The 24,202-nt window shown below is 46.0% G+C and overlaps 1 protein-coding gene across 1 annotated transcript; it reads right to left on the bottom strand.

Annotated features, from left to right (window-relative positions):
- Positions 1–1,282: 1,282 nt before the first annotated feature.
- On the bottom strand, positions 1,283–21,841 carry RPLP1 (ribosomal protein lateral stalk subunit P1). The gene is made up of 4 exons (XM_030219592.1): positions 21,624–21,841; positions 20,396–20,470; positions 11,249–11,363; positions 1,283–1,408 (listed from the first exon to the last, which is right to left on the bottom strand). Exons 1-4 carry the CDS (start codon positions 21,693–21,695, stop codon positions 1,329–1,331), a joined length of 342 nt encoding a protein of 113 aa, XP_030075452.1. The 5' UTR covers positions 21,696–21,841; the 3' UTR covers positions 1,283–1,328.
- Between the last annotated feature and the right edge of the window lie 2,361 nt (positions 21,842–24,202).

The following is a 24,202-nucleotide window of genomic DNA, read 5'->3' as shown; positions in this document are numbered from 1 at the left end:
TTAATTCATTGCAATTGTGAATCTTGTTGCTTTAATTGGCAACTGGTGGAGAATTAAAATATATTAAAAACTAGTAAAAGAGGCCCATTTCTGAGCAAATGGAACGGGCGCAAGGTTTTCGTCGGCAACCCCCCCCCCCGCCAACCCCTTCGTTGTTGTGGCATTGCTCCGCCCTCAATGTCATGACGTTTGACATGAGGGCGGGGCCTGTAGCGATTTCCCACCCCCCGCCTCCAACCCCTTGGTTGTTCTGCCATTGCTCTGCCCCTCGAGGGCGGGGCCCGTAGTGATTTCCCACCCCCCGCCTCCCCCTTCGTTCTGCCACTGCTCTGCCCTTGAGGGCAGAGCCCGGAGCGATTTTGGTGGCTTCACCACCACGAACCTTTTTGAAGGAAGTCAGGGCTTGGCTTCACTGACATCACTGTCTTCAGAACGTTGAGGGTGAGTTTTATATATATATATAAATTATAAACATTAGTGAGTGCTCTAGAGCTATCCCCAAGTACAAATTATTCCTTGTAACAAATTGAACCCACCGATTCCAAATATAAACTCCGAATTTGCCTGACACGTCTAGATTTTAAGTTATACATGCAAAGCGTATTCACTTATAATATTAATGCTTGGGATGCATGTGTGCTAGTAGTGCAGAACTTCCTTGGGAACAGACGAGCTGAAAACTATGCTGAACTAGTAGACAACATGCTTAAAGCATATGAACAACTTGGCTGCCGAATGTCATTGAAAATGCATTTCTTACATTCCCATCTTAACTTTTTCCCACCCAATTTGGGATACATAAGTGACAAACATGGAGAGAGGTTCCATAGACATTTCTACAATGGAGAACAGATATCAAGGCCGCTGGAATCTCAACATGATGGGGGACTACTGCTGGTTTTGGCAACAGGAAAATATGACCGGTCACAAACGCAAAAGTAGATGCCTGAAGCACTTTTAACAGTACTGGGCCTTGCTAAAGTAAGACTTTTAAACTGGAATACGAGACTTTTTTGAAACTTTGTTATTCCATTACATTTTCATATACTGTTTACTACAAAAACTTTGATGTAGATCAGGTAATTGTTGGAGTAAAACTTGTTCTGTAAAAAATTATTCAATGCTTTCCAAGTGCTTAATTCATCTGGGCAAACTTATCCATAACAAAATTTCCTGGGCCTTTGACCCAGTATAATAATTCTTAGGAAACACAGCTAGATCACACCTGGAGGGGCTGCTAAGTTTTTTTGTCATCATTTACTATGAGCACATACAAGCAAAGTTCAATGTTTCATTCACTTTATTACAAAGTTTGTTACAAAGATCACTTAGTCAAAAAGACCAAAGCCCATGTCTTCATCAGACTCCTCAGACTCCTCTTCTTTCTTTTCCTCTTTCTTCTCCTCAGCTGCAAAAAAAAAAAGATGTTAACACCCCATTTCAGAAATAAAATGCCTTCATAATCATAAAAACAATTTTTAAGACCAATTTTCAAAGCTGTTTTCATACAATTAAAAGTAAATGCTACCAACACTGACCTCTATGGCAGTGCTTCTGAACCCAGTCCTTGGGGCTCACCCTTACATTTGCACCAACCCGTTCTCCTCAGAACTTAAGGTAACCTTAAAAAAACATCTTTTTCAGCAGATGTATAAATCTACAATTATTATTATTTATTATTTGTTACATTTGTATCCCACATTTTCCCACCTATTTGCAGGCTCAATATGGCTTACATACTACCGTAAAGGCGATCGCCAATATCGGTTTGAACAAATACAAAGTGAGGTTGTGGTAAGGTAAAATTATGTATCATACCTGATAATTTTCTTTCCATTAATCATAGCTGATCAATCCATAGACTGCTGGGTTGTGTCCATCTACCAGCAGGTGGAGATAGAGAGCAAACTTTTGCCTCCCTATATGTGGTCATGTGCTGCCGGAAACTCCTCAGTATGTCGATATCAAAGCTCCATCCACAGGACTCAGCACTTAGAGAATTACATCCACAAAGGGACACTCTGCCCAGCTCACCACCGCCGAAACGGGGGAGGGGAATTAACCCAGCTCATCCCCACACAAGTGGGGGAGGGGAATCCATCCAGCTCATCCCCGCGAAGCGGGGGAGGGACACCACACCCGCCGATGCGGGGGGATCTGGCTTATCCTGCAACCGCAACCGCGGGAGGAGCTGACTGACCCTAACACCGCCGAAGCGGGAGGGGTACAAAGCTGCCCTACAGCCGCACGAAGCGGGAGGGAGTGCCGGCAAAATTTAAGTCTCAATCCAGCCCCGTAAAACGGAGGGGAGAGGAATGCAGCAGCTCACTGTAACACAAACTCGTCTCAACTCTTGAAGAATCCAAGTGAAAAACTTGAACACGAAGTCCTCCTGAAGGAACTGAAGACTAAACTTGAACCTAAAATTCAACCAGAATATAAACAGTACAGATATCTGGGAGGGGCTATGGATTGATTAGCTATGATTAATGGAAAGAAAATTATCAGGTATGATACATAATTTTACCTTCCATATCATCATGCTGATCAATCCATAGACTGGTGGGATGTACCGAAGCAGTACTCACCCAGGGCGGGACATTGAAATCCCTGACCTCAACACTGAAGCTCCAAACCGGGCCTCCGCCCGAGCAGCCACAGTCAAGCGGTAATGCTTGGAGAATGTATGGGCCGATGCCCAAGTTGCCGCCTTGCATATCTCTGCCAAGGAGACGGACCCGGCCTCTGCCATCGAGGCCGCCTGAGCTCTAGTGGAGTGAGCCTTCAGCTGGATAGGCGGCACCTTCCCCGCGGCCACATAAGCCGCTGCAATGGCTTCCTTGACCCATCTTGCCACTGTAGGCTTAGCAGCCTGCAGACCCTTACGAGGCTGCAAACAGGACAAACAGATGATCCGATTTCCGGAAATCATTGGTCACTTCCAAGTATCTGATGATGACCCGTCTCACATCCAGATATTTGAGAGCAGAATACTCTTCTGGGTAGTCCTCCCTACGAAAGGAAGGGAGACAGAGCTGCTGACTCACATGGAAGCGAGAAACAATCTTGGGTAGGAAGGAAGGCACTGTGCGAATAGTCACTCCTGCCTCAGTGAACTGCAGAAAAGGCTCTCGACAAGAGAGTGCCTGGAGCTCGGAAACTCTTCTGGCTGAAGTGATAGCCACCAAAAATACTGCTTTCAACGTCAGGTCTTTCAGAGATGCCCTCGACAAGGGTTCAAAAGGCGGCTTTTGCAAGGCTCTTAGCATCAGGTTGAGATTCCACGCAGGCACCACTGAGTGCAGAGGAGGGCGCAGGTGATTAACTCCCTTGAGGAAACGCACCACATCTGGCTGCGAAGCCAGGGAAGCACCCTCCAGGCGGCCCCTGAAGCAAGCCAGGGCCGCTACCTGGACTTTCAGGGAACTGAGCGACAGGCCTTTCTCCAGACCTTCTTGCAGGAACGCCAGCACTGAAGAAATTGGAGCAGCAAATGGAGAAAGTGAACCTGCTTCACACCACGCTGCAAAGGTACGCCAAACCCTGGCGTAAGCAGTAGAAGTAGAGCGCTACCTCGCTCTCTGCAGAGTGGCGATGACCTTGTCTGAGAAGCCCTTCTTCCTCAGACTCTGCCGCTCAATAGCCAGGCCGTAAGACCAAAGGGGGAGGGATCCTCCATCACCACGGGACCCTGATGTAACAGGCCCTGCTCCACTGGCAGTCGCAGAGGTTCGTCCACTGAGAGCCTGATCAAGTCCGCATACCAGGGACGTCTGGGCCAATGCGGACCCACCAGGATTATCCGGCCCGGATGCTTTGCCACCCGGTCTAGCACCCTGCCCAACATGGGCCAGGGCGGGAACACATAGAGAATCTCTTGTGTCGGCCACTGTTGGAGAAGAGCATCTCTCCCAGGGATCGAGGGTCCCGTCCTCTGCTGAAAAAGCGCGGCAGTTGGCAATTGGCCGATGACGCCATCAGATCTAGGCTCGGCTGGCCCCAGCGCTTCGTGATGTCCAAGAACGCCTGAGCAGATAGCTGCCACTCTCCGGGCTCCAAGGTATGGCGACTGAGAAAGTCCGCCTTGACATTCATGACCCCGGCAATGTGGGCCGCTGACAGCTGTTCCAGGTTCGCTTCCGCCCACTGGCATAGATTCATGGCCTCCTTGGCTAGAGGGGCGCTCTTGGTACCTCCCTGGCGGTTGACATAGGCCACAGCCGTGGCATTGTCCGACAGGACCCGTACAGGCTTCAACGCCAGTACCGGGATGAACTCCAAAAGCGCCAACCGAATGGCTCTGAGTTCCAGGAGGTTGATAGACCACTTTGCCTCTGCAGGAGACCAGAGCCCCTGCGCTGTCCTTCCCAAGCAGTGGGCTCCCCAGCCCGACAAAGAGGCGTCCATCGTGACGACAATCCACTCCGGGGTCACCAGAGGCATTCCTGCAGACAACTTGTCTGTCTGCGTCCACCAGCTCAGCGCCTTGCGCACTGCTGGGTCCAAGGGAAGGCGCACAGCATAATCCTCCGACATCGGAGTCCAGCGCTGCAGCAGAGAGTGTTGTAGTGGTCTCATATGAGCCCTGGCCCAGGGCACTACTTCCATCGTGGCCGTCATAGCCCAACAGCTGCACATAGTCCCAAGCCCGAAGAGGAGAGGCTACTAGGAACTGGTCCATCTGAGCCTGAAGCTTGACAATCCGATTGTCTGGCAGGAACACTCTGCCCACTTGGGTGTCGAATCGAACTCCCAGATACTCCATGGACTGAGTTGGGCGCAGCTGGCTTTTCTCCCAGTTGATGATCCTCCCCAGGGAGCTCAAAAGAGCAACCACCCGGTTCACAGCTTTGCCGCACTCTGCATAAGAGGGGGCTCGGATCAACCAGTCGTCCAGATAATGATGGACTTGTACTCCTTCCTTCCTCAGGAAGGCCGCGGAGCAGTAGCCAACCCGAACAGGAGGGCTCTGAACTGGAAGTGTCGGCCCAGTACTGCAAAACGCAGAAAGCGTTGATGAGGAGGCCAGATGGGAATATGCAAGTCCGCTTCCTTGATGTCCAAGGATGCCAGGAACTCTCCTGCCTTCACTGCCGCTATAACAGAGCGGAGGGTCTCCATGCGAAAGTGCCTGATTGACCCCTTTGAGGTCGAGGATAGGCCGGACAGAACCTCCTTTCTTTGGTACCACAAAGTAAATGGAGTAACGTCCCTTGCCAAGCTGATTTTCTGGCACCGGAACGACCACACCCAGGCGGATCAGATTGTCCAAGGTCTGCTGCACTGCCACAGCTTTGACCGGAGACTTGCAGGGAGAGAGTACAAACCCGTCTCTTAAGGGTCGGCAGAACTCTAGCTTGTAGCCGTCTCTGATGACTTCCTGCACCCAAGCGTCTGAAGTTATTGTGGTCCACTCGTCCAGAACCGAGGACAGCCGTCCTCCAATCTGTACTGGGGCATGGACCAAGGCCCCGTCATTGGGTACAAGATCCTAGGGGAGGACCGGAGGGAGCACCTCCGGGACGGCGGTCTCTGCGAAAGGAATGCTGTTTGGGGGAGAAGTTCCTCTTGAAGGAAGAGGGGGCAGAGGAGCCCGACCTGCCCGGGCGGTACCGACGGGCTTCCTGAAACCGTCCTCTGGAGGTACCGGGGCGAGCACTAGCCCGAGCCCTGACCTCTGGTAACTTCTTGCCCTTAGACGTGCCGAAATCGGTCACGATTTTGTCCAGCTCGACCCCAAAGAGCAGCTTGCCTTTAAAAGGCAATCTAGCCAGGCGGGATTTAGAGGCATGGTCAGCAGACCTATGCTTCAGCCAAAGCCACCGCCGCGCAGAGATTGTCTGAGCCATGCCTTTAGCTGAGGCCCTCAAGACATCATACAGCAAGTCTGCCAAATAGGCTAAGCCCGATTCCAGGGCCGGCCAATCATCCCTCAAGGAATGATCCGAGGGGGAAGCCCGCTGCACCATAGACAGGCACGCCCTGGCCACATAGGAGCCGCAAACTGAGGCCTGCAAACTTAAAGCAGCCGCCTCAAAGGACGACCTTAAGGCCGCCTCCAATCTTCTGTCTTGGGCGTCCTTTAGGGCTGTGCCACCTTCCACCGGCAACGCCGTTTTCTTAGTCACCGCAGTGATTAAAGAAACCACGGTAGGCCACAGATAGGCCTCACGTTCACTTTCAGGCAAAGGATAGAGGCGGGACATAGCCCTAGCCACTTTAAGGCTCGCTTCTGGGACATCCCATTGAGCCGAAATTAAGGTGTGCATGGCCTCATGCACGTGGAAGGTTCTATGCGGGCGCATCGTCCCCAGCATAATGGCAGAACCAACAGGGGCTGAGGGAGAGACGTCCTCCGGAGAGGAAATCTTCAAAATGCCCATGGCCTGCATTAACAGGTTGGGCAAATCCTCTGAGCTAAAGAGCCGCGCTGCAGAGGGGTCATCCGCTCCATCCAAGCGGGGATCAGTCTCCTCCAAGGAATCCGCAAAGGACCGTTGGGAGAACTCAGATACGCTGCCCTCATCTACATCGGAGGAGACTATGAGGCATATTTTCAAAGCACTTTGGGAGGCTAAGTTCCATAGGTTTCTATGGAACTTTGGGAGGCTAAGTGCTTTGAAAATAAGCCTCAAAGTCCTCCAAGGCCTGGGAATCAACCCGAGGGCGTTTACCTCCGGGGCCTCAACCTCTTTACCAGACGAGGGAGCAGGGGCAGCGTTTTGCATAAGGGAGGCCTGATGCAGCAGCAAAACAAACTCGGGGGAGAAACCCCCCAGACTGTGCACTTCCGCAGCCTGGGCTACAGCCCTAGACGCACCCTCAACCGGCGCTCGCAAGCGCGGGGGAGAAACATGCTGCGCATCCAAGATGGCGTCCGGCGCGACACTCCGCGAAGGAGCCGCGCGGGAAAAACGGCGCTTAACTTTAGCCGCTTTGTGCCGTCGCCCAAATTAAGGGCGTTCATGGCATCAATGTCTCCCACCTCAAGGGCGGACCAAGAAGAAGCCGTCCGAGCCGCGTGGCCGGCCAATATGGCGGAGGCGAGCCGCGGGGGATGGGCGTTTATGGCGGGAAAAACCGCCACACCGAAGGAAGGACCGGGACACTCATCGGTCACGAAACTGTCACCCAACAAGGGCGATCAGACTTTAAGACCCCCGCATCCCCTCTAGAAGCGCACACGCGATCCGGGGAGCGACTCTTTGCGCCCTCGCCCTCCGACGCCATAGGCCACGTGGAGACCAATCGGGGAACCCCCTGCCTGCTATAAAAGGTAAAAATTACCTGCTTTCCGCTCCGAGCTGTAACGACCTGGTATCCCAGTGAGTAGCTGCAATAAACGTTTAAATAAACGTCGAAATAAACGCCTTTAAGGACGTTCAAAATTTTTTTTTTTTTTTTTTTCAACGGAGCCAGCGGGAGGGGGGAGAAAAGGAGGGACCTGGCGCCACCAGGTTTGCACTTGCTCAAGAAGAGCCCTCAACCCCAGGCACTCAACAAAACCTAAAAATTAGGCTTGGAGGCCTAGCCAGAGCTGCTGCTGTGTGTGACCACCACCTGCTGAGATAGAGAACATACTGAGGAGTTTCCGGCAGCACATGACCACATATAGGGAGGCAAAAGTTTGCTCTCTATCTCCACCTGCTGGTAGATGGACACAACCCACCAGTCTATGGATTGATCAGCTTGATGATATGGAAATTAGATTACTGGCTTCTTCTGATCCTTAGCTTGCAACAGTTCCAAGTGCATAGCCTGCTGGAGACTGTACCTTTTCCAGCCCTTTATCTCTTCCTCTCCTTCACAATACTCCTCCTTTATGTTTCTGCTGTCCTATCACTTCCTTATATCTCTTCTAATGTTGATATCGTACACTATACTGCTGTAGTTCCTTAGCGGTATATCAAACAAATGCAACCTGAACCTAAATCTCCTTGGGATATCCACAACGAATATGCATGAGAAATTTGCATATTGAAAAGGCAGTACAGAATTACCTCATGCATATTCATTGTGAATATCCTGAAAACCTGACTGGTTGAGTGTGCCCCAAGGACTGGGTTCAGAAGCACTGCTCTATGGTACCACAGCAGCAGGCCTGGAGAATCCCATTTCCCATAGCAGGGGTGGACAACCTCGGTCCTCAAGGACTACAACCCAGTCAAGTTTTCAGGATTTCCCCAACAAATATGCACAAGATCTATTTACATGCACTGCCTCCACTGTATGCAAATAGATCTCATGCATATTCATTAGGGAAATCCTGAAAACCCAACTGAGTTGCAGCCCTCAAGGACAGAGGGTTCCCTACCACTGCTTAAAAGAAATGGCACAGTAGGCAGTCACTATAAAGGTCATCCCATCTAAATCTGATTTCACCAAGTAAGCAGGGTCCTAAATCAACGGATAAAGCAGAGTTGCTTACCTGTAACTGGGGTTCTCCTGACAAACATGTATTCCCACTCTAGGCAGGCTTGCTCCTTTCACACTAGTCCATATCAAAGTAGATTCTAAGTATACTTTTGAAGGGGGAAAGAGGGAGAGAAGTGTGGCTGCATTCCCCTGCTATCTATAGTGAACCACCATTACAGGTAAATCACCTTCTCCACAGAGAAGATGCAAGCACACTGTATATGGTGACTGCAAAGCTGAGTGTTACCTTGGAGGTGTAGTATACTCAGGAAGCAACCCTTAATAATGTGACACAGGTAGCTAGAGAAAGTTCTAGTTTGTGAAAAAATGTGTGTCACATCATCATCTATGTATTTGTTCCCCATATCACCCAATAGATCACGTTCCATATGGCTAGCAAATGTATGGACTTTAGATCATACAGCAGTTCTACAAAAGGTCCAACAGAGAAGCTGTAGAGAGATTCACAATAGCTACTGTTGCTCTAAGGCAGGTGGTTCTCACTCCAGCCCTCAGGTTTCTCATGCATATTCATTGTGGGTATCCTGAAAACTTGACAATTTACAATTTTTTTGTAAGCACTGGAGTGTGGTAGCCGTGTTAGTCCACTCTTAAGGTTATCAATAGAAATCAAACAAAATAAAACATGGAAAAGAAAATAAGATGATACCTTTTTTATTGGACATAACTTAATACATTTCTTGATTAGCTTTCGAAGGTTGCCCTTCTTCGTCAGATCGGAAATAAGCAAATGTGCTAGCTGACAGTGTATATAAGTGAAAACATTCAAGCATTACTATGACAGTCTGACAGGGTGGGAGGATGGGGGTAGGTAAGAGGTATGCATGGGGACATCAAAGCATATCATTGATATTCTAACAGGATGGGTGTGGATAGGTGAGGGGTGGGGTGATCAACAGAGACATACAGCTTTATGGTTTATAATGGGCTAGGAACCCCAGATCCTTGTTAAGTCCTTTCTGTTGGGTGTTAAAATATTCAATCATTCTGACTTCAAAGGTCTTACGTTCTTGTTAGATTGTAAGCTTTGCCAAGCAGGGACTGTCTCTTCATGTTCAAGTGTACAGCGCTGCGTATGTCTAGTAGCGCTTTAGAAATGATAAGTAGTAGTGTATGGTTTTAAAGTTACCTTTCAGTATTCTCACTGTGAAATCACTGGTACAGTGTCCTGGTTCTGTGAAGTGCTGTCCCACCGGGGTGGGGGCCCTACTGGCTGTATTGTTGGTTCTGTGAAGTGCTGTCCCACCGGGGTGGGGGCCCTACTGGCTGTATTGTTCATGTGATGTCTATGTAAATTGAATCTTGTCTTAAGCATCTGGCCTGTTTCTCCAATATAGCATCCTTCGTTACATTTTTACACTGAATGATATATACCACATTGGAAGATGAGCAAATGAAAGATCCCTTTATGCTGAATATCTTTCCTTTGTGGATAACTGTGGGGTCCTGTGAAATATTTTGGCATAGTTTGCAACTGGATAAATTACAGGGACGTGTGCCCTTCTGTTCCTTTTCAGTCTGTGATGGAAGTTTACTTCTGATTAGCTTGTGTTTTAAGTTGGGTGGCTGTCAGAAGGCCAGTACTGGTGGGGATGGGAATATCTCTCAGTAATTCATCCTCCTGGAGTATAGGTTGTAGATCTCTTATGATTTTCCTCAGTTTAGTCCCTGTAATTTATCCAGTTGCAAACTATGCCAAAATATTTCACAGGACCCCACAGTTATCCACAAAGGAAAGATATTCAACATAAAGGGATCTTTCACTTGCTCATCTTCCAATGTGGTATATATCATTCATTGTAAAAAATGTAATGAAGGATGCTATATTGGAGAAACAGGCCAGATGCTTAAGACAAGATTCAATTTACATAGACATCACATGAACAATACAGCCAGTAGGGCCCCCACCCCGGTGAGACAGCACTTCACAGAACCAGGACACTGTACCAGTGATTTCACAGAGAGAGTACTGAAAGGTAACTTTAAAACCATACAAGAACGTAAGACCTTTGAAGTCAGAATGATTGAATATTTTAACACCCAACAGAAAGGACTTAACAAGGATCTGGGGTTCCTAGCCCATTATAAACCATAAAGCTGTATGTCTCTGTTGATCACCCCACCCCTCACCTATCCACACCCATCCTGTTAGAATATCAATGATATGCTTTGATGTCCCCATGCATACCTCCTACCCACCCCCATCCTCCCACCCTGTCAGACTGTCATAGTAATGCTTGAATGTTTTCACTTATATACACTGTCAGCTAGCACATTTGCTTATTTCCGATCTGACGAAGAAGGGCAACCTTCGAAAGCTAATCAAGAAATGTATTAAGTTATGTCCAATAAAAAAGGTACCATCTTATTTTCTTTTCCATGTTTTATTTTGTTTGATTTCTATTGATAACCTTTGTAAGCACTAAATTTATGTATATCTTTGATTTTATTGTTAAACACTTTGATACAGCTTCCACTGGGAAAAGTGGTATATCAAATTTATTAAAATCAGTCCTTCCATTTATCTGCATAAACATGGCCAGACATTCAGACTATGTAAACCTAAAAAAACAAAGTAAAGCTGTCAACTCCAAAGTTAGCTATATGAATCCTTTTGAGTATCATTTTCCCTTTACAAGTGGATCATTGTGGTCCTAAAGAGCCCCTTTACTAAAGCTTAGCACACACTGACATTAACATGCGCTGTGTCACGTGGCCCGCAAGTATAAAATAGGATGTACAACATTTAGCACGAACTAAAAGCTTTAATAAAAGAGACCCTAAGTGTTAGGGTTAAAACCTAAAATCTTACCAGGAGCAGCACCACCAGCAGAGGCAGCAGAAGGGGCAGCGCCACCAGCAGCTGGGGCCCCACCTCCAGCTCCTACATTGCAGATCAGACTCCCGATGTCAACATTAGCCAAAGCCTACAAAATAAATAGGTTGGTTTAATATATTTATTTTATTCCTTTTATTAATGATTTATTCCTGCCAAAAACTCCAAACAAGCCAATACTTTCCTTCACTGCACCTTCCTCCATTAAACCATGTAAAACCAGGGCTTGATCAACGCAACACAAACTGGCTGTGCCACTGCCCGCTCCAGTGCTTCTTAACCAGCCTACCATGAGTCACCTGCTTCTGAAGTTTACATCAGCACTTGGGCTCAAGCTCAACAGCAAGGCACCAACCTTGGCTGAAATCGGAAGAAGCTCCTTTCTGAGCATCTGTATAGTCATTCCTGTCTCCATCCTAGATAATGCATGACCCCTCCCCCCCCCCCAAGAGTTACTCTTGGAGGAAGTCTGAACAGTGCAGAATCCCACACCTCCACACTTACTGTGTAGAATTATGCATAGGTGCTGGCATCCGGTTTCTCCTCACTCTTCTCCCCTACCCAGAAAGCAAGCAGCAAGAGGAGGAAGTGAATTGCAGCATATCAGGCCACCCGCTTCCTCCTCTGATGGCCTAGACCCATCTGTTTATGTGAACCGCATGGCTATAGGGAGGCCGAGGAGGAAGTGGCCTGATGTGCAAATTCACTTCCTCCTCCACTTGCCATGCAACCTCTGCAGGGGAGAGGGACAGAATGAGGAGAGACCTGATGTCTGCTAAATGCCATGGAGATTTTTTTTTTTGGGGGGGGGGGGGGGGGGGGAAGCAGAGTAAGGTGAGTGTGCCATGGGGATGGGAGAGGCTATACAGAAAAGCTGAAATTATGCTGTGGGGGCAGAACAAGCTTATGGTCTGCCAGTGAGGGAAGAGAAAGAATGACAGGTAGAGGTGTCTGCATGGGGGAGGGTGACAGGTGGGGGTATTCCATCTGTGAGAGAGAACTACAGTTGGACAGGGAACTGGGGAGGCTGAAATCTGAGGAAGGAAAAGGCAGGTGGTGATTTCAGAGCTTATGATGAGGGAAATCTGTTTAAACACACTACAAACAATGCAGAATTTTAAAATATTGTACATTAAAATATTGTACACAGAATTTTCCCAGTAGTAAAAAGTGTGGGAATTAAGTAACATTGAAAAGTAAGGATAACCTTTAATTTGCACACAGCACCTCTTCCCTCTGCTCCTAAACCTCCTAAGAGTCCTTTCAATAGTGTGCGGCAGTGGCCAAAAAAGCTAACAGAAGGTTAGGAATTATCAGGGAAGGAATAGAGAAGAAATCATAGAATATATCTTAATACCTCTATACTGCTTCATGGTGAATCAGCGCCTTGAGAATTGTGTGCAATACAGTCGCCACACCTCAAAAGAGAGATAGAGAAACTGGAAAAGGTACAGAAAAGGAGCAACCAAAATGTTTAAGGGGATGGAAAGACTCATATGAGGAAAGGCCAATGAGGTTAGGGTGCTCTTCAACTTGGAGAAAAAATGGCTGATATGATAGAGGTCTAAAATCCTGAATGGAGTGAAATGGGTAAATGTGAATCTGTTTACTCTTTCAAAAAGTACAAAGACTAGGAGACACTCCATGAAGTAGAAGAGTAACACATTTAAAAGAAATAGATGAAAATATATTCTTCACTCAGTGTGTAAGCTCTGGAACTCTTATCAGAGCAAGTGGTAAAAGCAGTTAACGCAGCAGGGTTTGGAAAAAAAAAATAGTCTGGACAAATTCCTGAAGGAAAAGTCCACAAACTATTAAGGTAACCTGGGGAAATCCACTGCTTATCCTTGGGATTAAGTTGCATGGGATCTTGCCACTTTCTGGGATTCTACCAGGTACTTGTAATCTGGACTGGCCACTGTTGGAAAAGGGATGGATACTGGGTTAGAAGGACCCTTGGTCTGACCCAGTAGGGCAACTCTTATGCTGTTATCTCTTATTCACAGACTGAGCAACGTGGGGAGAACATGTCCTGGGTTCCAGTGTTGGTAGCGGCAACTACATAATCATATCCTACCCACAGCTAATCAAGATGGTGCCTTCACTGCAGATTTTGACACCCTGTACAGAGAACGTTGAGTCTGAAAATAGGGAGCTCTGAATGACGAGAATCAAAGGATAATAGAAGATGGAAGTTTAATAAATGGCAAGCAGCTCAAGATTGGATTTTGCTCTTTTCTTAAGGCATCTGCATAGTGAGCAACTGAACATGTGGGCAATACCCCCAACTTAAGTGACAGGTGAGGGTGGAGGCAGGGAGCAGTAAGATAGAAGATAGGGACCTGAGGCAATACCTTTCTATATTAAAGTGGGGCCAAACAAGTAATGCCATACTGGGAAAAGACCAAGGGTCCATCGAGCCCAGCATCCTGTCCACGACAGCAGCCAATCCAGGCCAAGGGCACCAGGCAAGCTTCCCAAATGTACAAACATTCTATACATGTTATTCCTGTAATTGTGGATTTTTCCAAATCCGTTTAGTAGCAGTTTATGGACTTGTCCTTTAGGAAACCGTCCAACCCCTTTTTAAACTCTGCTAAGCTAACCGCCTTCACCACATTCTCCGGCAACGAATTCCAGAGTTTAATTACATGTTGGGTGAAGAAAAATTTTCTCCGATTTGTTTTAAATTTACTACACTGTAGTTTCATCACATGCCCCCTAGTCCTAGTATTTTTGGAAAGCGTGAACAGACGCTTCACATCCACATGTTCCACTCCACTCATTATTTTATATACCTCTATCATGTCTCCCCTCAGCCGTCTCTTCTCCAAGCTGAATAGCCCTAGCCTCCTTAGTCTTTCTTCATAGGGAAGTCGTCCCATCCCCGCTATCATTTTAGTCGCCCTTCGTTGCACCTTTTCCAATTCTACTATATCTTTCTTGAGATGCGGCGACCAGAATTGAACACAATACTCAAGGTGCGGTCGCACCATGGAGCGATACAATGGCATTATAACATCCTCACACCTGTTTTCCATACCTTTCCTAATAATACCCAACATTCTATTCGCTTTCCTAGCCACAGCACCACACTGAGCAGAAGGTTTCAGTGTATTATCGACGACGACGACACCCAGATCCCTTTCTTGGTACGTAACTCCTGAACTGCCCCATTACGTCCTCCAGGTTTACCATGAAGTCAGTAAGTTTCTCCGACTCGTCCGCTTGCAATACCATTTCCGACACCGGTATCCCACCCAAATCTTCCTCGGTGAAGACCGAAGCAAAGAATTCATTCAGTCTCTCCACTACGTCTTTATCTTCCTTGATCGCCCCTTTTACCCCTCGGTCATCCAGCGGCCCAACCGATTCTTTTGCCGGCTTCCTGCTTTTAATATACTGAAAAAATTTACTACTATGTTTATTTTGCCACTAATGCTATCTTTTTTTTCGTAATCCCTCTTGGCCTTCTTTATCTGCGCCTTGCATTTGCTTTGACAACATGAGCAAGACTGCTTCATCATTGGCTTTAAAACGGCATAAAAAAACCTAACACATTCCACCTGTTGTTCGATGTTATGGAAAGGTGCTCAGCTCTATCAGTATTATTCTAAAACTCTATCCACAAACATAACTTATACTTCATCCTCCAATGCCAAAGGATCAATCCAAGGAGAAAGATGGGGGGGGGGGGGGAAGAGACACTTGTAGCAGACACTTGCATGCTGATTTTGTGTGTGTACATACAAACACTTATGTAACTACATCCAGTACATGCTGGTACCATGGTGGAGCGACAATCGCCTCATGCCGTGGCAGATGCATTTATTAATTTCAAAAGCCACTGAGCATTGCTGTTTTATTATATTGATTTTAAAATGCATCCAGTAAACTACTTTGAAATTACAGTAACAGGCAATCTCCAAATGTTGTAAAATAAACATTATTTTTAAAAAAATAGGGTAGAGCCCTCTATATTATAGTCAATATATAAATAATAATTTGAGGGTTCTCAGAGAGCCTGACTACATCAAGTTACTATTATAGGAGGAAAAAGCCTCACGAAGCTCAAAAGGTGGCTAAAACAACATGAGCAGGACTGCTTCATCATTGGCTTTAAAACGGCATTAAAAAACCTCAACACATTCCACCTGTTGTTCAATGTTATGGAAAGGTGCTCAACTCTATCAGTATTATTCTAAAACTCTATCCACAACAGTAATCTGACAAGCTACTTAGCTTCGAATCGATCTTCCTTGCTATTAGCTCTTCACTCTCCTCTCATTTCAACCAACAGACCGTAACCTCGGAAGCGAGAAGAAACACGCCAGGCTTTCTCTATACTCAAAATATGACCGATGAACCCTGATGCAGGCGACGAAAATGCTGGCCACCGTAGGTTATGGTCTGTTAGTTGAAATGAGAGGCGCGTGAAGAGCTAATAGCAAGGAAGATCGATTCGAAGCTAAGTAGCGTGTCAGATTACTGTTGTGGATAGAGTTTTAGAATAATACTGAGAATTCAGCACGTTTCCATAACATTGAACAACAGGTTGAATGTATTAGGAGGTTATTTTATGCCGTTTTAAAGCCAATGATAAAGGAGTCCTGCTCATGTTGCTTTTAGCAACCTTTTGAGCTTCTTGAGGCTTTTCCCTCCTATAATAGTAACTTGATGTAGTCAGATTCTCTGAGAACCCTCAAATTATTATTTATATATATTGACTTTATAAAATAAACATTATGACAGACTCACATGTGGGGGCCACAGTGGCAAGAGATGGAAATGAATTTGTGGTAACTTGAACAGAGCAGCGTTTACCGCCAAAGAGGTAATAATTCTTCGATTCATACCCACTGGTTCAAATGAGCTGAGTATTGTGCTCCCTAGAAGACATGGGACCACAGACATGGATACAACAGCTATTAGAACCTTAACAGCTGAAGATATACTTAACTGGATGTGGGTCACAGGGTATTTCTGTAAGGGAATCCTTTATATCCATCTACCCAAAGTGGATGGGCCATACTAGTCTAACTGTTATTTACTATGGGGTAGAGCCCAACAGTGGTGAGCATTTTTTTTTCTTTAGCTGCCGGCAGCATTATTCCCAGATATTCAATGCCAGGTCATGTTTGGACACTGGAAATAAATATCTAGCCAGCTCTCTTATGCAGTGAAGTGCGATATTCAGCACTTAACTGCCTAAGCAACACTGAATAAAGATAGGACTGTTTTATGAAATCAGAAGATATGGCCACTTAACTGCTGACTCCGCCCAGAGACCACTCACAAAATAACTAGCTTTCACTTCAGTGGTCTGTGGTAATATTCGGCAGTATTAAAAAGTGCCTCCAATTATCACAAATAGTTGCGCTCAAGCAATTTACCAGCCAGGGGCTGTTTCTGGCTAGTTAAAATGCTATGAATATAAGAAGAAAAGACCCCTGTTAACTTTACCCACCTTTATTTGGCCATTAGTCCTATCCTGATCCTTAAAGGATAGTGAACCTGAATTTAACTCACCTTGAGCTACAACTGAAAAAGGTGCAAGCCAAATCCCAACAAAATAGTGAACCACACACCATGTGGAAAACACTGGTATAAGTGACATTGGATTCACATGATGAATTTTGGCCAGTTTGGCAATTTATTTTTATTTACTACATTTATATCCTGCCTTTATCCAAGACGGGTAACAATGAATGATGCAGGATTGCTAATCATACAGTGATCAGCTAGGCAGGGCTACAAGTATCAGCAAAATACTGAGCAAACAGCTCCAGCTCTGCAAGGCTGCACTACTTCTGCATCAGTAATTATGTCTCAGTCACATAATCAGACCTTCAATTGTGGAAGGGCCTGAGCACAAAGTGGGAGGGGGGCCCACAAAATCTTGCCTCACAACCTCCAATACCTAAAATGGCAGGGATTCCCATGGGCCCTTGCAGCAGGCCGGTCACCACCCCCCACACCCGCTCAGTTTGCACACAAGCATCGAATTGAGGACATGGTCTGCTGGTAAGGCTTAGGGATCCCCTCCAGACACAGCAGCGGATGCTGCCACAATTTGTGGGATATAGGAGGCCTGAACCCAAAGTGGGGAACCCAGGATCTCTAGTAGCTATGCCACCTTCATAAGTGGGTAGGGAGGGGGAACAGCAGAAGTGGAAAGCCAGTGCATGTCTTCCCTGCATGTGGAGCATCTCACACTTTGAAGGGTGCTACCCTAGAACTAAGAGCCTAAATTTGGCTTCCAGAGCCTCTCCCACATTTTCCTATGTCATTTGTGCCCATGTGTGCTGGGAGAGCTGGTTATTACCCAGCACTGTCTCGGATCCTGTATGGGTGGCGTGCAGGTGGCCAGACGATCCTCGTGTCCACCAGCCACCCAGCTGTCTACATGCCTGGTGGTCGAGTCACCGACTAAGACAGCGATCCTAGCCCTTCCCTCCTGGCCAGAGGCTCCTGGAGACACATCCTTGGTGCGGGAGGATGTTGCATCCATTGGTGGGCCGGTCCTGGGTATGATATAAACCATAAAATTCTACTGCTTTGTCACTCTCTTATCGGCCACCCATCTCTCCCTGTTTCTCAACTAACCTACCCCACCTTCTTCCTTTGAGACTGTCATTGGAATGCTTTTGTGTTTCACTTATATATTCTCATATTTGTCAACATTTATTTTCGATCTGAAGAAGGGTTACTTTTGAAAGCTAATCAAAACATGCATTAAGTTGATCCAATAAAAAAAGGTATCTTCTTTTCTATGTTTTGATTTATTTCCTTTAAAAGTGGATTAACACTGCTACCACACCATCTACTTGAGAGCAAACAAGTTTCCCAGAGATTGGATAGCCTCCCAAATAGTTCAGATAGTCTCTGAATAGGGAAAGCAACAAAGCAGCAACCATCAACAAAGAACACCACGAGCTGCCTCCAATGTCAAAGAAGGAGAAATGGTATCTACATAAGTACATAAGATATAGCGGAATTAGAAAAGGTACAGAGAAGGGTGATGAAAATGATAACGGGATGGGATGACTTCCCTAAGAGGAAAGGCTAAAGCAGCTAGGGCTCTTCAGCTTGGAGAAAAGACAGCTGAAGGGGAGACATGATAGAGGTCTATAAAATAACGAGTGAAGTGGAACGGGTAGACGTGAATCGTTTGTTTACTCGTTCCAAAAATACTAGTACTAGGGGACACACAATGAAGCTACAAAGTAGTAAATTTAAAATGAATCTGAGAAAAGTTGTCTTCACTCAACATGTAATTAAACTCTGGAATTCACTGACAGAGAATGTAGTAAAAAGTAAAAGCAGTAAACTTAGCGGGGTTTAAAAAACGTTTGGATGGCTTCCTAAAGGAAAAGTCCATACACCATTATTAAAATGGAATTGGGAAAATCCACTGCTTATTTCTAGGATAAGCAGCATAAAATGTATTGTATTTTGGGGGGACCTTGCCAGGTACTTGTGACCTGGACTGGCCACTGTTGGAAACAGGATGCTGGGCTTGATGGACCTTCAGTCTGTCCCAGTACAGCAATAACAATCCCTTTCTCCTCCTTGGAACTCCTCTGCACTTAGCATTTGCTTCAAAAAGCATAGAGACAAGTGACAGTAAGTGTGTAACAAGTCTACAAAGAAAAAAGAAACATCACAAAACTCCACTACCCTTCAGTTTTATTGCATTTAATTTTTCCAGTCACAGAAAGCTAGACTCACTGCTTTAAAGTACTTCCTTCAATACTGGGTCAGACCATCTAGTCCAGTATCCTGCTTCCAACACAGGCTGTTGCGAAACAGTGGATTTTCCTTGTTTGGCCAACAGATAGTGACTGTCTTTTTTTTTTTTTTTTTTAACAGTTACAGAAGTGACAGTTTTTTTCCCAACCAAGATGTGAGGTAATCTTAGTTTTAGATAGGGAGAGAAGAGAGAAAGATCTCTTCATAGAGGCCTTTTGAGCAGTTATAGTTCCTGAACTCCCCAGGTACTACTCAGGTAGTAAACAAATGCTTAGCTAGTTTTAATATTGATACCTGTTTGATTTACTACTACTACTACTTAGCATTTCTATAGCCTGTTACTGTTGCTATAATTTTAACAATTTTTTACTCTTACAGTTCATTGTTCAATTTCCTGACAATAAACCTTATTAGTTTATTGACTCTGCTGTCCTGGACTAAGAATCCTGGTGGTTTGAGTATTGGTCTGTGAGTGTTAACTGTGGGACTCCTGGGATTGTGACCCCAGTGTCCTTAGAAACCAACAGGGAAATAATTTGAGGGTGGGAGACTCACCCAGTGGCAAGTGGGACCCAGCAGGTGGGAGGGTACACCAGTGTAGAGAATGTGCGCAGGTGGTAGTGGACCTGAGCAGTGCTGGGACAGACCCTTTAGGTGGCCAAAGGGAGGTGGGCTCTAGGCGTTTTGCGACAGTGGCTAATTCAGGTCACAAGTATCTTCTACATGCTACCTACTTCCCAGGGATAAGCAGTGGCTTTCCCCACTTTACTTCCAAGAATTTGTACAAGTTTTTTTTTTTTTTTTAATCTCAGCTACGCTAGTTGCTTTACACATCTTCCAGCAATTAGTTCAAATACATTACTTTTTGGAAGAGTAAATTGATTTGCATCTAACCATTCCACGCCACTAAAAATATTTCAGGTCTCCAACATATTTCCCCCTCAGTCATCACTTCTCTAAGCAGAAGAGCCTTTAATCTCTTTAGCTTTCCTCATGAAAGCCATTCCATCCCTTCATCATTTTCATCACCCTTCCCTGTACCTTTTCTATTACCACAATATGTTTGAGATGCAATGACCAGAATTGCACACAATACGCAGCTATGGTCGTACTAAGCAGAAACACAGAGGCACTATGATATTCTTTTTATAACTATTATTTTATCTAATAAGTCACAGAATTGTTTGCTTTTTTTGGCCACTGGCATATATTAAGCAGAATCCTAAGCTTGCAACCAAACTCATTACTGAAGATTGTGGACAGAATCATACTTCATATAATACCAATTTTTATTCCATGTATTCCAAAAGTCATTTTTTTCTATAAGAAGTTCCACCTTCATAATCAACAGCATTCACTCATGTTTCTTACCTTGGCAAAAAGGCCAGGCCAGAAAGGCTCAACTGTCACGCCTGCTGCCTTAATGAGAGCATTGATCTTGTCTTCCTGTGGTGTAAAAGGAGAACATGTGGTTAAAGCCACCACTAAAAAAAATGTAAGCACTGGGCCAGCCTTGTGACAAGCTCAGCAGGGGAAGGTTAGTGCATCGCAAAACACACAGAAGACAGGTAAAAGCTGAATCCTCTGGATCCAGCATATTCCACCTTAAATCAGACAAATAAATCCACAGATCCAGATGATGGGGGCTTTTGAGCTGCTGAAAATATGCCATATCCTCCCAGTGGAAAGCATAGGACCCAGATCCTTCCTCCCCCCCCCCCCATCATTTTTTGCAAGAATCCTCAGATCTCCCAACCCTTTTTTAAATGATGTATGGGTAAACTGCTAGCAAAGAACCAAAAGGAACCGGATCCTCTAGACCCCACTCAGAAACAGTCATAGCTTCAGTAGCTTGACCTGTACAGATAAAAGGGAACCAGATACTTTAATTTCCACTTTGAGGATCTGGCTCATTCATCTCCAGTGGCGCCGCCAATGCACAAACCCAATTTACGATTGCATTTGCCGGTTCTACTTCAAAACAGACACAGGGATCTCGAAGGAGCAAAACCAATGGCACAGTATCCTGTAGTCTTTCCCCACTCACGGACCATAGAGTCCAAACTTGACAAGTCTCAGTCTCCCACAGTTAGGGGCATAACCTAAAACCGCTGCCACCTTCTTCCAAAGTAGCAGAAGTAGTTTCTACTGATGAGATTGACAAGCATTAATTTAACTAAGAAAAGACGATCACAAAAGTTAGCGCTGTGCTACCAGCCAGAGCAGTCCGGTCCTGCTTTTGCCAGCCTCGTGGCTCAGCATAGAACAGAACGTCCCTATTCAGGAGTGACACCTGTCAGTACTGGAGACTTGTCTATTCTCCCTGGACACAATTGTGATACATTACACCACCAGCGCACCTCCCCCATATTTAAAAACGGGTGTGTGTTGAGAGAGAACATCCCAGTGCAGGGTGTTTAACAAAAGCAGGTCCTGTCCGCGCATGTACAAACCCTGAGCCAGCTGAGCCACACTCCCAGAAGCTGCGAACTGAAAACCCGAGAGCACGGTTGCGCCACTTCTTTACTATAGGCACCTGGAAAAAAAACCCACGAATCTCAGCCCGCGCCATACTGGATCGGGCCAGGCCCTGACTCACCGTCACCGTCACATCGTCGTCGTGAAGGATGAGAGCGGCGTAAATGCAGGACAGTTCGGAGACAGATGCCATGTCTGCGTGCGTCTGTGGCTGGCCGGTAATCGGATGGCCTGGGCTGAGGGTGCTAGCCGCCGGATTGAAGGGAACCCCGCTCTCCGGCCTTAGCTTCCAAGGAAGGACCAAGCACTTCGAACGCCAACAGGAAAGAGAAGGCCGCAGGGCGGGGCCTAGCCGTATGTAAGGAAATTCGTCGGCCAATCACAACGCTCTGCCTTCGGGAAGACCGGAAACGCTAATGTTTTATTTTTTTCTTTCAATAACTTAGCTTTATTATCTCAGCAGAAGCAAGAAGTCATACACAGACATAATACACACCCAGAACTTTGACATTGACAGTTGGTGGTGTGGATTCGCCTTTCAGCCATAGAGCTCTAAAAAGGGAATTGTTTTTAAGCGGGAAATTCTGAGCAGCACACCACCTCAACGCTTTCCTTCATTCTAAAAAAGAAAAGAAAGAAACTACAGTCCACTCCTAGAGGAATTGGTATCTTATCTCCTTCATGCCTAAACACAAAGGAGTAAGTAGCATTCCCAGAAACTTTTCAGATACATTCCCCCCTAGGGTTACCATATTTGAAGGGACAAACAAAAAGACACAAAAAATAAAATAAAATGGTTGCTATCTTTGCTAAAGAAATATTTAATGGTAGCAAACGTGTAAATGGCTTTTAGTTAATGAACACACATTAAACAGTGACTGACTTACAGCAGTAGACAATAATGGTTAGTGTAGCAGGCGTTGATCCTGGAGACCTAAGTTTGATTCCCACTACAGCTTCTTGTCACCTTGGGCAAGTCACTTAACCCTCCATTGCCCTAGGTACAAAAACTTAGCTTGGAGAGAGTCTCAATTAAGGAGAAGAACTTTACCCAGCAGCATTTGGAATATCTGGAGAATCAGATTAAGAGACTTAACTTGCTATGGAGTGGCTGGTGTAGCAGGTGGGAGGGGCGTATCTCCTATACATATTTTCTTTTTTTGTTGTTGTTTTGTTATTTGTTTCCTTATCATCTTACATAGTAGATGACGGCAGAAAAAGACCTGCACGGTCCATCCAGTCTGCCCAACAAGATAACTCATATGTACCACATTTTGTGTACACCTTACCTTGATTTGTACTTGTCTTTTTCAGGGCACAGACCGTATAAGTCTGCCCAGCACTATCCTCACCCCCCAACCACCAGCCCCGCCTCCCACCACCGGCTCTAGCACAGACCGTATAAGTCTGCCCAGCACTATCCCCGCCTCCCACTACCGGCTCTTGCCACCCAATCTCGGCTAAGCTCCTGAGGATCCATTCCTTCTGAACAGGATTCCTTTTTGTTTATCCAACGCATGCTTCAATTCCGTTACCGTTTTCATCTCCACCACCTCCCGCGGGAGGGCATTCCAAGCATCCACTACTCTCTCTGTGAAAAAATACTTCCTGACATTTTTCTTGAGTCTGCCCCCCTTCAATCTCATTTCATGTCCTCTCGTTCTACGCCTTCGCATCTGCGGAAAAGGTTCGTTTGCAGATTAATACCTTTCAAATATTTGAACGTCTGTATCATATCACCCCTGTTTCTTCTTTCCTTCAGAGTATACATGTTTAGGTCCGCAAGTCTCTCCTCATACGTCTTGTAACGCAAATCCCATACCATTCTCGTACCTTTTCTTTGCACCGCTTCAATTCTTTTTACATCCTTAGCAAGATATGGCCTCCAAAACTGAGCATTTGGACGACTTCACCTGGTCATGTTTTTCTTATGACCAAGGCACAAAAAGGTGCCTGAAATGACCAGATGACCACCAGAGAGAATCGGGGATAACCTCCCCTTACTCCCCCAGTGGTCACTAACCCCCTCCCACCCTCAAAAAACATCTTTCAAAATATTGATTGCCAGCCTCAGACAGTAGCATTCCTAGGGTGGCTGACACCCGGGGCAGGTCGCTGATGCGCCCCCCCCCCATGTGCAGCGCCCCCCCCCCCCCCCAGTTGAAAGGACACCCCCCCCCCCGGGGTGCAGCACGACACCACCCGGCTGCCTGCCTCCAAAACTTCCACATTCACAACAAAGCTGCCCAGTGCAAATAGCAGATCCCATTCCTCTTGTTTACCTGATTTCTCTGAGGGTTCCCTCTATCTGGTTTGGCTTTTACAATAAACTCTAGCTTTATTTGCGTAGGAAAAGATTACAGACCTTTCTAGTTTTCTGTACTTATTGATTTGCAAGAAGGAAAGGTGCAATTTTTGCTGCCAGGCCTACACCCTGAGAGATCTACCTGCAAAACATGGCACTTCGGGTAGGCACAGACGTTTATGTATTGCTTGAGAGAAACGTTTTCTGAGGCCTCCACAACAGTCTCCTGTCAAGATTCCACAATCTTAATACTTCCTATCCATCAAAAGAGCTCTTAGCTCTTCAATGTTGCTCATCTATCTTCTTGAGGTAGCAGTATTTTGAAAACCACCTCTCCTCCAGGATATATACGTGTTTAAATCTTTTGAGCTTTTTCTCATTCAACACAAGGCATA

Source organism: Microcaecilia unicolor, chromosome 1 (assembly GCF_901765095.1).
Source record: "Microcaecilia unicolor chromosome 1, aMicUni1.1, whole genome shotgun sequence".
Taxonomy (NCBI): domain Eukaryota; kingdom Metazoa; phylum Chordata; class Amphibia; order Gymnophiona; family Siphonopidae; genus Microcaecilia; species Microcaecilia unicolor.
The sequence above is the reverse complement of the archived record's forward strand: the minus strand, read 5'-3'. Positions and strand labels throughout refer to the sequence as shown.